We start from the raw sequence: 16,491 nt of genomic DNA on the forward strand, positions 1-16,491 counted from the left end.
CCTTTTCATAATGAAAGAAAATGTTTCCCAAAGCAACAATGTGGCTCACTGATGTGTTTATTAGGTTTGGACACATTCAGAAAAGGGCTGCATCTAAACAGGAAGTGCTTATGATTAAGTTCTATTCATGGTTTTATTGTCTTTTGTATATAACAGTATGGAAAAAGACCACATTAAAATAGCTCTTCCACTCTTGTATTGTACATATTTTGCTGGTTTGTTGCTGTTTAGACAAAGCACAAAGTCTATCAGAAAAAGGGAGAAATTTCTGTCTGTGTCTTTGTGTCTATTATCTTGACAGGGTTACTGCTGGGAACACGGATCAGACATGGGCCTCCTTTTTCCTTTACAGGATTTCCACAAAATTAGCTGGTGTAAAAATGACACAAGACCCCCCTTTTCAGTACGTACTGTTAATACTAACACTTAGTAGAAAAGTAATAGTACAGGCTCTATCCATGATGTTAATAAAAAAAAAAGAGTATATTAGTAACAGCCGAGGCTGAATTAATTTTAGTAGTTTTTTTTAGTTAAAAATGCCACTTTTGACTCTCTAAGTATAGTTTATATATTACAAACTTAAAATTATTTAGTGGTTCTGTTTTATATGATGTTTAAACATTTGAAAACATTTAAATTTCAGTGTGGATCCTGTCTGTCCAATAAGTAAGGACAAAATTATAGTGGAAGCTGCAGAATGATAAGTAACTGCACTTTTTTTTAAAGGAATTATAAAATCCTATTTAAGTATTTTTTTTTGTTCCATTTTAAGTAACATATTTATTTATTCCACGGATAATTAACATCCGACTACCGTTGGTCCTTCGTCTTTACCTCTTTTGGACCTCCAGCTTGCCATACAAAAACAACAATGGCGTCTTCTGCGGATGTTCACGTCCGAATTTGCGCACAAGAAATTATCAAATATGATCTGGAAATTAAAGCTCTCATTCAGGTAAGGAATGAAGAACGAGCGCCTTGTTTGTCCTTTCATCCTGAGCCATTTCTGAACCGTTGGTAACTCTGGAGAGCTGGCTGAACATGCGCACAACAGGTCTTCAAGTTGAGCTAAGAAGAAGCTAACGTTAACTTTCCGACAGTCAAAAGACACAAAACATTCTTGATTTTGTTTATTTTAATTAGGCAAAAAATCATTCCTGAGACAGTTATAATACTTTTGAGTAATAAATCTCTAATTATTCAAATAACCGAGAGAAGAAAATGATCATTTATTATCAGATGTTATTTAAAAAAATATTTACGACGCACTCTTTGTTTAGTTCTGCGTTCGTGATATCCTAATTAGTAAGGGAAATTAAAATAAGTTAAAACAAATTGTTTTAGAAAATGTAAATAATATGAATATAAAAAAATATATTAAGTTTTTTTTTTTAATGGAGAAAAATGTGCTAAAATTTATACTGTATATCCTGAGCCAGATGGTGGAACGGCTGTAAGCTGAGAGACACCTGCCCTATCAAAAAGTGACCGCCAGTGTTTCTTTGTCTAATGTCTTTGGTTATATTGCTAAATAGCTCTAGTCAACAGGATTTAAAAATGGATTTCATATATAAAGTAATAAAAAATGACATATTTTGCAAGTATTTTTATGGTTCTACATTACATTGCAATCAATCAAGTCCTTTTGGCCATTTAAAGTATCTTTATACAGCTGTTATATTTGTATAGATTTCTGCTGTCCTCTTGGCCAGATCATCACTGACAGCTGATGTCCATTGGTGAGGGCCAGAATGTAGAACAACCACTAAATCTCTTTTCACCACAGCAGGCAATTACAGTGCCACATCCCCTACTTCCCCTTTCCCTCTCAAGACCCCGAGTTGCTTTGAACTCCACCACTTGGGGGCAGCAGCTCATGTGTAGTGGTGGACACACCATTTCTCAGCCACCTCACACTCTGCTGCAAACTGCTCCACTGCAAGCTGGAGGTCATTGCTCGATTCAACCACCAGAACCACATCAGCAAAAAGCAGAGATGAGATCCTGAGTCCACTGAATTTGACTGCCTCCACCTCTTGGCTGCACATAGAAACTGTCTTCCAAAAAAACTTGTGAACAGAATCAATGATAAAGGGGCAGAGCTGGTGGAGTCCAGGATTCACAGGGAATGAGTCTGACTTGCTGCCAAGCTCTCAGTACACTATGTACAATGACAAAACACTTTATAACAATGGACCAGATGTCTCATACTCCTAAAGCACAAGCTCCTTTGCTCACACAAAGATTTGTGCATTTATGAATTCACATGATGTATGTCTTACTCGATGTGATATAATTATAAAATATAACTAATACATTATATTTAACTCAATGTGTGTGTGTTGTCTGTAGGACATCAGGGATTGTCCAGGACCTCAGTCTGCTCTTGTGGAGCTCAATGCTCAGGTCAAAGAGAAATTCAACAAGCTGAGGCTCAGAATTCAGGTCAGGCCTCAGCTACACATCCACACGGTGCTGCATCTGACAGGGTTTTTTTTTTTTTTTGCTTAATATTGGATCTGTGTCATGTGATGCCATGATGTTGTTGTTTTTTTGTTTCTTCCAGGATCTGGAGCAGATGGCCAAAGAGCAGGACAAAGAGTCAGACAGAGTGGCCATCCAAACAGAGACCGAGAGCCAATGGAAGCAGATGCTGAGGTGTTTAGACACAGACGCACACAGACACATCTAAAAAAAATAAGCCTGTGCAGCACCAGTCATTTTATTTTCCCCTTGAATCACTTGCCTCGTGTCCCAGTGAACATGTTGTTGGTTTCTGTTTTGTTGCGATGATAATGTAAACTGGAAATGCAGACACAAGCGAGCACTTAAGATGGAAAAAAAAATCTAAAACAAAAACTTTCAGTCTCAAAATTGTTTGCTTTTTCTTGTCTGTCTTGTCAGCAACCAGACAGCGTGGAGAAAAGCTAACCTGGCTTGTAAACTTGCCATAGACAACATGGAGAAGGACGAACTGCTGCATGGTGAGGAAAACCACAACACCAGACAGAGGTAAATATAGTTTCTGCCAAGGCTCTGCTACAGAGCACTGTACTACGAAGACAGTTCAGTGTACCCCGAGTTTGTTTGCGTTATGTAGATTCCCGTACTTCTACACCTGGTTAGAGCTGCTGATATGCAGTCTGAACTTTGATCAGTGATTTTTGTATACCTGCAGCCAAACAGGAGGAAATTAATGTCACCTGTATTAATTTACCTGGTTTCTGTTTAGCTGTAAAAGGCTGATGGGGTATTATCGTTACCCTGCCGGGCAGAGGCATCGTACACACCTTGAGAACAAGGCTGCTTAGGATTTTCAAACTGATACCATAGTTTCTGTCAGTAACTTCTATCCTCTACTTCCTGTAGTTATTACCATTACACTGTTTTCTTTCTGTTTTTAAGCCCAGGCCACCAATAATATTTCTGTTTTACACAGATGTGTGTTTATGTTTATGGAGTGTTATCAGATGAATCGCAGTATGACAACTATGTCAAAACAACAGCTAATCTGCTGTACACTGAAATACAGATACACTTGTTAACATCTGTAAAACTATCTTTTGTCTAATGTCTGTGGTTTAAAATGCTTTCATGAACGATTATTAAATAAGATTTTTTAAATTGTTGCTTTTGGTAATTTGTGATTTAAAAAAATTGATTAAAAACTGGCACAAATGAACCAAAAAAGATAAATGAATATAAAAATAGAGTGGCTAGTTGCACTGGTGGTAGAAACACAAGGTTCTAAACTACTTAATGAGAAAAAGATTCCTTCTAGTCTCCAATAAATCACTTTAATATAATCTAATAATAAATTAGGCATGTCAGAACCCATCTGCAGTACTTCACCTGCTCTGTTCTGTGTGTGTGTTTTTGTCTCAGGAAAGCAACCAAGGAAAATTTAGTGGAAACCAGCAGCAACATCACAGAGAGTCTGATGTCTATCAGCAGGATGATGTCTGAACAGGTGAAGCAGAGTGAGGACACCATTGGCACTCTAGGTAAAAATCTAATTTTATGTTTCAGTCTCCTGTCCACATTTCCTAACCGATCCTCCTAAACCCTTAATGCCTTTAATTCTTCGTCCTCCTTATTCAGCCACCTCATCCAGGACGGTGCAGGAAACCAACGAGGAGTTTAAAAGCATGACAGGAACCATTCACCTGGGCAGGAAGCTCATCCTGAAGTACAACCGGCGGGAGCTGACAGACAAGCTGCTCATCTTCCTTGCACTAGCCCTCTTCTTTGCCACCGTCCTCTACATCCTCAAGAAACGTCTCTTCCCCTTCATTTAGTCGGCCGCCTGGGTCTGTTTTTCCTCAAGGACGTGGGGACTGGCTTGGAAGGAGTTAACACAGTGAATTGTAGGAGGTATGAAGTAGAAGCATGAACCACATGGACTCTTAGAAGCAGCACTGAAACTGGACTGTAGCACACAGAGGCGGCGTGAAGTGGGAACGTGTTACTTCTTACATATAATATGCAATATGAAGGGTTGGAAAATATCTGAAGCTCAAGATCCACTTCAGCAGTGAAAGGAGCAAAGTGAGTAAAACTGACATCCAGAGTTTCATAGAAAACATTAAGAAGCCACAGCCTGCCTCGAGTAGATATGGTTATACAATGTATTGTCAAAAGTTTGAACGCATGTTGCAAATGGTCACAGTTGAAGAAGGGATCTGCGGCTTTTTAGCCTTTTCCTTGATGCCTCACACTGCCTCCCTGGTGTTACAGTAAGGACTCTGTTATCCTAATGTGACCATTTCTATCATTCTGGATGATGGGTCTTTTTCAGAAAGCCTGAACTTGAGGAAATTCATGTGTTTACATTGAAATTTACATTAAATTGAAGTAAATACAGAGAGCTTAAAGGTTCAGATGCTCATATTTGCCAAATTGTGTGCAGTTTTTGAAATGTTGATACCTTAAAGCACACTGTAGGTTTCACAATGCAATAAGACAGCATCTAAAGATCAGCAGCCTGTATGCTCATGTAATATCTCTTTGTACCCCTTCAGTCCAGCGTAAAAGGAAGAAAAGGTAGTCTGTGATTCTGCCCTCATGTCAGTCATGTTGAAAGGTTGGGAGTTAGAGACTAAAGCAAGGGACCACTGGAGGCTTGTTTTAAGCCTCGATTGCTGCAAATAAACAAAATCCATCCAAAGAGGTGATCTGCGTGATAAAATGTTTCAGCTTATGCAAAATATTCACGTCCTCCAAGCAGAGGGCAACCTTATTTGAATTCAGCTGGAGCTTCACTTTTACACAGAGATGGGAAGAAAAGAGGGGGACAGAAAAGTGAGCAACATTGTAGGACTCCATCTACTCCTGTTGAGTCATGGTTGGTTTCTGAGCTGTAGTAGTATCTTCTGACTTAACCAGCCTTTAATTCTACAGCTTAAGAGAAAAAAAACAAAACAAAAAAAAAAAAAAAAAAAACCCCAAAGCGGGTTGCCCTCCTAGTGTCCAGTACCTTTAATTCAGAACTAGTCAGGGTCATGGTTGCAAAATGCACCAACCTTTGTTTTTGTTTACTTTGTTATAAAGTGTGAATGTGCTCAGGAGTGTATTTAGTGTACATTTTTTTTAACCTCATGCCTTCCTTCCAAACTACTGAACCAGTAATCCAATGAATGATTGTTGCCCTGAAAGGTGTCAGATTGTGTGAATGTTGAACAAAAGCCCCGTGGGTTAGAGTTCATTTAAAAGTCTCAAGCACCAGCAGATGTCTTAAAACTCAAAATATCAGTTTGAACTGCAGTGCTGTTAAAAGACTTGTTCAACAGGATAGGACTAATTTAAATAACACACTTTTGTATGTTCATCAGTATCACTTTATTTTAATAAAATTCAAATAACTGTTCAGAGTTTGTGATCCATTGGAGAAAAAAAAACACAAACAAAAAAACCCCCACAGCATTCGACACCAGAGGTCTGTATGAAATGTGAACAAGTGAACATTAAAAATACATTTCTAACACATATTGACCTATGAGTGCTTTCCTTTCTGCACACTGCGCCTCATCTGTTTCTCCATGGTACACAATATGACTTTCTCCATAAATACAAAAGCAGATTCATAACTCTGTTCCTAAAATGTTGTGATGCTGTGTAAAAGTTCAAATTGAGCAAATGTTTTTCATGAAACAGTAAAGTGTCCCAGTTTAAACACTTGGTAGGTTTTCTATGTTCAATACTGAATAAAATATAATGCATTCTAATGGTATTTAGATTTTACACAGCGTCACAACTTTTTTGGAACTGGGCTTGTAAACAGGATACGGACTTTGAGCCATGAGCTACACTTGACCTACTGATTCCGTGTGTGTGTACGTCTGATGCTGAGCTGCAGTGGTCTGTGAGATTGAAGTGAGGTAGATAATTGTTCTTCCATCCTTAATGGAGCACAAATGCCCAGCAGATTGAATAAGTTATGATGCATTACTACACTGAATACTTTTAGCCACTACTGCTAGTATTATAGAATTGTGTACTCAGTTTCCATCTGTCTGTAGAGGAGTGACACTGGATTTCTCAGACACAACTGAATCTGGTTCAGTTGTGTTGTCTATATGACTGAGCCTGGGCCCATCCTCTGGTTTAGCCTCTGTTTGTTGCTGCAGGGGTCCCCCAGCAGCAATAGGCCATGGTGCACTGGTGGGTGGGGAAGTGCTTTGGTTGAGGGTATCGGATTGGCAGAGGGGGCAGTTTCCGGCAAGGCTGCTGCAAAGCGACCCCCAGTACTGCTCGCATTGTTCACGCAAACGGCGTCCGACCCACGTCTTGACCTCCTCTCCGCACTTCAGCAGGAAGTTCGTCAGCTCCACGTATGGCCTGGCAGGATGCGAATACATCAGGGTCATCAATAAATACTTGGCTGTTTTGTCCAAATGTACATTTAGAAAAAATGTCACTTACAGGAAGTGCCAAAAACAATAGAATGTCCCAGTTTTATTCATTTTTCCATTTGAGCAATTAATGACATAATTTTGAATGCATTTATTTGTACACATATCTATCAAAACAATAAAATTGTGGCTGTTAGTAGTTAATTTGTGTGAGTTTGTGTTTCTCACCCAGGGGGAAACATTAGGTGAAACTGCACCAGGTTTTCCACGGTGTCCATGTGATCCCGCAGTGCCAGGCAGAGCTGGTGTTTGGTGTAGCACTCCCTCTGAAGCACGCACACCATCTCCTTTATCGCCGAACACCGCCGGCTGATGCAGCTGAAACGCTGCCGCAGCCCCAATGCCAGGCACCGCAACGTGTCCTTCACAAATGCTTTGCCCTGCGAGAAAAAGGAGAACAGTGAGTGGACGATTACAGGGAAACCTATATACATACACACGATTTCCCCCCCCCCCCCCCCCCACATAATGTTTTATTGCAACCATGTTTTTATTTCCAATAGTCTTTTCTATCAGATTCAAAGACTTCTATTTAGTTTTTTTATTCTATTATTGATGTCCATGTTTGATTTATCATCTTTTCAGTCATCTATAAAGTACTTTGAGTTGGTCTAAGTTCTATGAAAGTGCTACGCAAACAAAAACAATTTGTGACAGCCTTAAATCAAGGGGTTTACCTGAAGTACTGTTTAGGAAATAAAACCATTTTTATACACAGTCCTTGATTTTTAGAGGCTGAAAAGTAACAATTTTAAAATAAGGAATTTTTTTTTTTTTTTTTTTTTTTTTTTAAGTAGTTGGATTAAAATGGTTTGTAGTCACCGACTGTGTGACGTCTAGAACCATCAGACATCACCAGATGCTGCATTTCCTCCCTTCAGATGGTACGTCAGTCCTATACTGAAGCCACCTTCAGTTTAAGCTCGTTTAATTTCAGTTTTATCTTCAGAGGCTGAAAACCTGCTGACTTGAAGAATATCCCATTTCTTTGCATTGAAGAACTCTTGTGCTGAATTGCTAACGCTACAGCTATTGCAATACTTTTGTTAAATCCCTTGAATTAAAGCTAAAATCTGCACTTGAATGATTTGAAACCTGTGGTGTCCAGAGACCAGAAAACCAAATGCTCTGTGAAAAACATTAGTTTTTGCTGTATGATCTTTACCTCACAATATAAAGTGCCTCAAGGCAACCGTCTTTGTTATTTGGTACCATGTAAATAGAACTGTATTGAAAAATAACTTATGACTTACAGAGAAGGGGTGAGGTTAAATAAATGTCCACTTCTTCACACGCCTTTTTGAGTATGTAAACTAAATATCTTGTAATGCATTTCACTTCATTTTTGTATACTTTAAAAGGAATATTTTTCCTAAATTACATTCTGTACACTGTTGGAAGTTCTAACAGACGCTTGGGGTAGGCTCTGAAAGCCAGACTATCCTCATCCACTTTTACAGTAGAGAGCGAGAGAAAACAAACCACAAAACCAAACCACAACATGTTGACAGCCTGGCACAAAAACCGTTTGACCTCTGTGGATGCTCTACATAGATCTTCATGACAGCTGGTGAACTCGGCCAAATACACTGACGATTGGGCAACTGCTCAACTGGAGTAAGGTCATTTGGTGCTGCTAGCGCATTAGTACAGTATGTGAGGAAAAACAGATATAATAAGAGGGTGGCTGTGCATGTACAAAGACAAATTTGAATCTGCGAGTTAAGCAGTGAAGAAAACAGAAAAAAAAAAAAAAACCAAACACGAACCTGTGGTGCCGACCTAAACAAATTTCAGATTGTCATCTATACCCTCAACAAGTGCCCCAGCAATAAGTGGTGCACACTAAGAGAATGGTAAAGGCCTAAATGCTCAACCCCTACATTGAGGGGATCCGGTGGCTCTGTAATGCTGCGGGGGGCTTTTTGCTGGCACATATTGGGTCTTAGGGGATCTGCAAATCTCTACAAAATTCTTCTGGGTGATCATCTTTATCATGTTATGAAACATGAAGCCCTGAAGAAGTTGCCTGCAACACTTTATCCTTTAATCCACGACCATCTGTATCAGGTACATTCACTCAGAGATCTTCAAAGAACATCATCTTCTGTTTCTGCTCAAACTGGGGACACATTAGGCCTGCATCATTTTCTCATACATTTCTATTCTAGTAATGTGGACAGGATGTTCCTGGTCTCTCCTTTCACTTCCCCTCTCACGCTGTGCTGTAACTGTGCTGCCATGCATAACGATACACTGCTTCTTATACAACAAGCATTCCTCACAAATGACCGCAATGATGGAAGGGATTAAATGAAATAAAAACACGCATCCAGATATGCCTTCTCCAACCCTGCCCAGGCAACTTCTGAACTTCCCCTCAGCCTGTCAGTGCCCCACAGGCGTAACGACACAACTGACTTAATGAGTTTATTTTGAGTGTGAATGAATGTGAGACACACTGGCTTATCCTCACCTGCAAGTCGTAGTGTCCAGCGTTGTGCAGCAGAGTAAGACATATGTGGTCCAGCCCTCGGATTTCACAGGAGTTGTTGCTCAAACACTGAAACATCCCACAGCCAACATCAGCTGAACTCAACAGGCAACTCTGGAGCTCCGCTACGAGACACAGTGAGAGATCAGCATTAACTTTCCAGGTGAATGTATGTGCCAAATAATATAATATTAAAAACAATACACATCCACTGTCAAGCCTCAGACCTTTGGCCTTCACTTTTCAGAAATTAGTATTGTACCATACTGCAAATTTTTCATATCAATCCAACACAAAGGAAATGCAGGGCCAGTAATAATAATACTTTTAACTTAAACAGGCAGCTTATGTAGGGGAGAGGAGTGTCATGATTTAGTAGATGAATCATCATCCATTTGCAAATTCTGATCACATTTTAATGACCGCTAAATTACTGTGTTTGTTTATTTCCCACAATAATTAATTAACAAACAAAGCACACCTTTCAGCTTTTCATACATTTTGACACTCATGTTTTTGGAGAGGTATACATTTTTCCATTTCCAAAACAAATAAAAATGTATTAAAAACAATTCACTGGGCTACATACTGAACTTAAGATAGAAACAAAGTATCGATCCTGTCGAGCTAATATGGATCCACGTTGGTATCGACAGTATCATGTTTGGATCGAGCCCCTCAACTATCAGAAACCTATTTGTAAGTGTACGGAATGTAAATATGAGGATTTAGACATTTAAATGTTAGATAGTACTTTTTGATCAGCTTTCCTTACAGATTAGACACAAAAGCACAACCAGAATTCATACATAAGGCACACTGTCGATTTTTGAGAAAATGAAAGTATTTTAGTAAAAGGTTAGAGTCCGGAAAATACAGTATACGAGTTATGTAAGGTAGTTTGTTTCGGGCCAGGAGACAGCACAGTTTCACACACTCTTCATTTTGCACTTTATGGCGCTGTTGTAAATGGTGAAAATACTAGTGTTAGTTGCACGGCGTCAACACGTTAACGAGGTAACCGCTAACCGCAACGCTAACGCGTTGACGCCGTGCAGCCCCACGCACGGGGCGATCCGCGGTAACTCGTTAACGGAGACTTGTCGCGTTAATACAGTTATGGCGTTAACCTCATTTTAACGAGTGTAACGCTGCAGCACTAAAATAGTAATCTCCAAATGTTCTCTTTTTACAGACCAGCGCCTCTTTGATAGCTGCCGCGTCCATCTTGTCGTTAGCTGCAGGTGAAGCGATGGGGGAGGGGGAGTTGTGTTAGTGAAGGAGAGGCCGAGTAACACGTAGAGAGAAAAGCGAGACAAACTTGCAGTTCCATGAATATAATTATAACGTAACAGTCTATCTATATAAACGATATAGTCACACAGCTTATCTCGTATAAAAATATATCGATATATTTTTTAAAAACTCGATATATCGCCCAATCCTAGCTAGAAGCATACTTTAACGGGTAAAATTAAGTGGCAAGCCGTCTTGGCTTTATGAATATGAGCTACAAGCATACTCTGATGGGCAAAGTTAAGTGGCAAACCGTCATACTAACTTAACTTTGTGCTGGAATTACTATGACAGCAGAAATGTGCATAAACTACTTATGGTAGGACGTGTTGCCAAAGTAGGATGTTTTTCAGAACACCGGGAAAGGGATACAGAGGGAATGTGCATGGTAGTGATGTGCATACCACTGATTTCCTTTCCGATCCGATACCAAGTAATATTCAGGGTGGTATCGACGATACTGATCCGATACCGATACTTTGTACAAAAACGTATTTTATTTATTGTATCTCAAATTATAGCGTTATAATGATTACAGGGCATCAGATTACTTGTTCTTATCACTTAATAATGCAGGGTTCATCATATAGAAACATGATATACAAGTCACTTTGATAACTTAAAAATGTTATTGTTTGGCTTTTTCAGTGTTTTATTTGTTCGTGAGTAAATCGGTTTGGCTGAGATTAAAGTTATTAGATTAGATTAAATTTAACTTTATTAATCCCTCAGGAGGGTTCCTCCGGGGTTTTCACACAGCTGAATAAACGTCAAACAGAAAATGATTAAAGAGAAGTGTGAGACGGTCGAGAGTTTACGTCAGCGCCCGGTTGTATTCACCCTCCACCGAGGGAGCTCGTGACGTACAACCCGGCTTTCTTTAGACCGCGAAGGCCGGGTGCTCAAGTGGAAGCAGCCTCTGAATTTGGACACCCCCGCTGTTTCCGGGCCGGCCAATAATAAAGGTGATTTAACGTATTTTATCCGATAAATAAACCCTGTAAAATGTATTTATCACCCCCCCCCCCCCCCCAACAGACCTTTTGAATGTCTCCCTAGTAGGCTACGGCCACAACACCTCACTCTTGGAGCACTTTTTTACCACATGTATCGCAAACCACGTCTCAGCTGTTTGTGGAGGTAAAATACGTCCGCACAATTACGCTCAGCCATTGTTGTGAGTGCGCACGCCAAGGCGCTGCGAGACATTTATACAGCCGTATTTCGCACATGACTATGAAAGGCGGAAGAGGAAGTAGTTCCTTTGAATGTAGACAATCCGAATGTTATAGTTTCTTTCCACTGTGTTCCTGTTAATGATAAACTACAAATTTACTCTAAATTACTAAAATATCGATATTTTAATGTGAGAATCGATTCTAGAACATAAATGATTGGTATCGGAGGAATCGATATTTCAGGATCGATCCGCACATCACTAGTGCATGGACAGGGTCGAACCACCGGAGTCGCGCATTGAATTACAGTCACCAACAGCACAGGAGGTTAGAGAGGCGCGCACGGCCAACAGGTTGTCTTACAATGAGATTAAATGCGCAATAAGGGGGAGAAAAAAGTAGCACCCCTCAAGCTCTTTTTTAGGGCCAACAAGGGCCTCGGCCATGTAAAGTTTTCTTCAAAATGCAGTTTCCGACGCTTAAATGCGACCGTTACACGACCTGTGAAAACTTGCACGTGGCGGCTCACCTGTGCTCTGCAAAGAGAGGCGCCTTCTCATCTGGCTCACTTCTTGCTCCAGAACATCATGCTGGTCGTTGGTCAGCACATGACACACCAGCAGCAGAAAAAACACAGTGGAGACAGCGGACGCGTTCACCGGCATCACTGAGGTCGAGTCAGCGTATGTGCGGTGCTCTTTTCTTCTCTTCTCTTGGTAGAAGTTCGCGCAGCTAGAGCTCGAAGCCTTTGAATAACTTTACTCTGTGACGAGGAGATCGAGGCTATATATATGTAGAGCCGCAGGAGACCGGCGCGTTCACGAAGGCTGGAGCTTGGGTCTCCACCAATCACAGCCTAGCGCCGTGACCGCGCAGCACTTGCGCAGCTGAAGGTTTATCATTGATGAGAGTAAAAGAGGAACCTCCACCCCCTCACCCCAGCAGAAGATCCATGAATTTGAAAACAAAAAGAGACAAGTAGTGATTTCGGGGTTTTTTTTGGTTTCTTGGTTTAAAAAAAACACACACGAAGAAGGACCCACGGAGGACAGAAATGGGATCAGGCAGAAATGGGAAGGATCACGTTGAGCGAACACACAAAAGAAAGTGAATCCCATTCCCATCAGCTCTCCCCAGAAGTGAAAATGTTCTTATAGAGGCCGCTTGTTCCTCCAGAGTCTGCGGGGGTGTGTTTGACGGCTTGCAGCTGCTTTCTTGGCGAGGCGCAGAGGCGTGCAATGAGGAACGTGTCAGACGCGCCCGGGCTGCAGCACATTGAAAGAGCACCGCGTTTTTCCAACTGTGAGGAAATCCTACAGTTTTCCTACATCATATTAGCGTGAAACAACTTCTGCGTAAACACGCAGCATTTTTATACTAAACATCCAGGAACACTTTCACACGCGAAATACTTAATCTTTTATAGATCTCTCAAAAGGCACTAAGAAGCAGCGCAGGTAGTATGACCCGTTGTCCAAGCGGAGTGGGCTGCTGAGACTGCACAGCAGCCCACTCCGCTTTTTGAGACATTGTCCCACATTGTGATGTGTTGATCTATGGCTACATCTTTACTGACAACCAAAGAAAATGAGCAAACAGAAGTAGAAGTACCAGTGCACTGCAATAACTTCTAAAGTAACAGTTTTAGAAGTTCTTTTAATAGAAAGTGAAAATATAGATGTGCACAAAAGAGCTATTGCATAGCCTCCATTTACATTCCCAAGACTTCAAGTCAAAACTGATCTAAAGTAAAATATAGTAGCTATAGTTAATTCTCCTTCACATCTTTGATACTAAACCTATAACCTGCACAGTTTGTGCATGTTAGGAATATCAGACCACCTTCCAGTAATCGCTCCATATTATTTCACCCTAATGTCACCAAAGACACTACTGGAGCTGGAGGCAATACTTAATGATTAATTTGAGAATACTTAGATATTTATCTGTGTGAGACTTAGTTACACATTCAAGTGTTGTTGCCACCTATTATCAAGTTTTTTGTTTGCTTCCCGTGAACAACTGGCCAATCAAAATTGGGTCAGCAGAGACTCAACTAATGTTTGATCAACTATTAAAGAACAACTTCAACTTTTTAACACCTGTCAGCCTAGAAGAAGCAACTTTTGAAACTTAGGGAACAAAATAACTGGGTTTGCATCAGAGGTTAATGAGGGCGGTCTCTGCCTATGCAGTCACCCTTGGAAAAACCCACCAAATATTCAACTTGAGGTCAAACCACAACTTTATTGAGATAAACTAAGGTGTCTAGACTTTACATTAAGAGAACAGGCAAGGTCGTCAAATGTCATTTTGACATTGGGGAAAGAGTTAAAGAGAAATAAATCCACCAGCACTATCTGATATCAGTTAGAAAATAGCGCCAGTGCTCATATCATGTAAAATCATTCAATATAGCCAGACCCCCTTTAACACTTTATACCAACAGTAACCATAAGCTCGTGTTATTTGAGCAGGAAGGTGGAGGAGAAGCCAAAAAACCCCCAACGTGTAACAGAAAACCTGAAAAGCTGAATACATACATGAATAGCCTGTCATTCACAGCAGTCATGCCCTTACTTTTAAGCCTTGATACAATTTAAAGAAGTGAGTTTTAGCTGCACACGAACCTGCAGAGTTAACAGACGTGAACCAGTCAGAGTAACTGCAGTGGCACCTTTGCATATGCATGTTTAAGAATGTGTACAGCTCTCTCCTTTTACATATATTTTTGCAAAAACTTTCAGCTGTCAGGACAGATTTTTTTCCTACAAAATCATCGTGGCCAAATAGATTCGCAATAATTGTAGTAAAGATTAATACTACAATATAAAAATGGATATGGATGGATATCAGGAAATCAAGGAGAACCTGTGCAGTCCTGTGTGGATGCAATTTGGTCTAAAATTTGTTGGACAAAGGAAATGATTGTAGTCTTTATTTACAGTGGCTTGCGAAAGTATTCGGCCCCCTTGAACTTTTCCACATTTTGTCACATTACAGCCACAAACATGAATCAATTTTATTGGAATTCCACGTGAAAGACCAACACAAAGCGGTGTACACGTGAGAAGTGGAACGAAAATCATACATGATTCCGAACATTTTTTACAAATAAATAACTGAAAAGTGGGGTGTGCGTAATTATTCAGCCCCCTTTGGTCTGAGTGCAGTCAGTTGAACATAGACATTGCCTGATGAGTGCTAATGACTAAATAGAGTGCACCTGTGTGTAATCTAATGTCAGTACAAATACAGCTGCTCTGTGACGGCCTCAGAGGTTGTCTAAGAGAATATGAACACCATGAAGTCCAAAGAACACACCAGACAGGTCAGGGATAAAGTTATTGAGAAATTCAAAGCAGGCTTAGGCTACAAAAAGATTTCCCAAGCCTTGAACATCCCACGGAGCACTGTTCAAGCGATCATTCAGAAATGGAAGGAGTATGGTACAACTGTAAACCTACCAAGACAAGGCCGTCCACCTAAACTCACAGGCCGAACGAGGAGAGCACTGATCAGAAATGCAGCCAAGAGGCCCATGGTGACTCTGAACGAGCTGCAGAGATCTACAGCTCAGGTGGGGGAATCTGTCCATAGGACAACTATTAGTTGTGCACTGCACAAAGTTGGCCTTTATGGAAGAGTGGCAAGAAGAAAGCAGTTAACAGAAAACAATAAAGTCCCATTTGCAGTTTGCCACAAGCCATGTGGGGGACACAGCAAAAATGTGGACGAAGGTGCTCTGGTCAGATGAAAACAAAATGCAAAACGCTATGTGTGGTGGAAAACTAACACTGCACATCACTCTGAACACACCATCCCCACTGTCAAATATGGTGGTGGCAGCATCATGCTCTGGGGGTGCTTCTCTTCAGCAGGGACAGGGAAGCTGGTCAGAGTTGATGGGAAGATGGAGCCAAATACAGGGAATCTTGGAAGAAAACCTCTTGGAGTCTGCAAAAGACTTGAGACTGGGGCGGAGGTTCACCTTCCAGCAGGACAACGATCCTAAACATAAAGCCAGGGCAACAATGGAATGGTTTAAAACAAAACATATCCATGTGTTAGAATGGCCCAGTCAAAGTCCAGATCTAAATCCAATCGAGAATCTGTGGCAAGATCTGAAAACTGCTGTTCACAAATGCTGTCCATCTAATCTGACTGAGCTGGAGCTTATTTGCAAAGAAGAATGGGCAAGGATTTCAGTCTGTAGATGTGCAAAGCTGGTAGAGACATGCCCTAAAAGACTGGCAGCTGGAATTGCAGCGAAAGGTGGTTCTACAAAGTATTGACTCAGGGGGCTGAATAATTACGCACACCCCACTTTTCAGTTATTTATTTGTAAAAAATGTTTGGAATCATGTATGATTTTAATTCCACTTCTCACGTGTACACCACTTTGCGTTGGCCTTTCACGTGGAATTGCAACTTTAATTTAAGCAGTTTAACAAAAGTATTTCATTAACTGTTTAGGAACTATGAATATTTTATTACACAGTCAGCCATTCCAGAGGCTCAAAAGTAATCGTACAGACATACAAACATAACTGGATTGTTTTAAAAGGTTGTTTGAAAATCATTTGCAGTCATTCTCTCCCTAAACCCTATA

General features: G+C 40.5%; 2 protein-coding genes across 2 annotated transcripts; one reads left to right on the forward strand and one right to left on the reverse strand.

Annotated features, from left to right (window-relative positions):
• Positions 1-787: 787 nt before the first annotated feature.
• bnip1b (BCL2 interacting protein 1b) lies at positions 788-7,043 on the forward strand. The gene is made up of 6 exons (XM_086309075.1): positions 788-955; positions 2,353-2,445; positions 2,567-2,658; positions 2,905-3,012; positions 3,886-4,004; positions 4,102-7,043. The coding sequence occupies exons 1-6, from the start codon at positions 872-874 to the stop codon at positions 4,296-4,298; spliced, it is 693 nt and encodes a 230-aa protein (XP_086165201.1). The 5' UTR covers positions 788-871; the 3' UTR covers positions 4,299-7,043.
• stc2b (stanniocalcin 2b) lies at positions 5,807-12,654 on the reverse strand. Its single transcript, XM_086309074.1, has 4 exons — positions 12,409-12,654; positions 9,388-9,530; positions 7,080-7,291; positions 5,807-6,837 (listed from the first exon to the last, which is right to left on the reverse strand). Exons 1-4 carry the CDS (start codon positions 12,542-12,544, stop codon positions 6,498-6,500), a joined length of 831 nt encoding a protein of 276 aa, XP_086165200.1. The 5' UTR covers positions 12,545-12,654; the 3' UTR covers positions 5,807-6,497.
• Between the last annotated feature and the right edge of the window lie 3,837 nt (positions 12,655-16,491).

This window comes from Aulonocara sp. 'chitande type north' Nkhata Bay, linkage group LG10 (assembly GCF_057382095.1).
Source record: "Aulonocara sp. 'chitande type north' Nkhata Bay isolate Kocher_YH1m ecotype deep benthic linkage group LG10, A_spYH_male_GT1.1, whole genome shotgun sequence".
NCBI classification, from domain to species: Eukaryota; Metazoa; Chordata; class Actinopteri; order Cichliformes; family Cichlidae; genus Aulonocara; species Aulonocara sp. 'chitande type north' Nkhata Bay.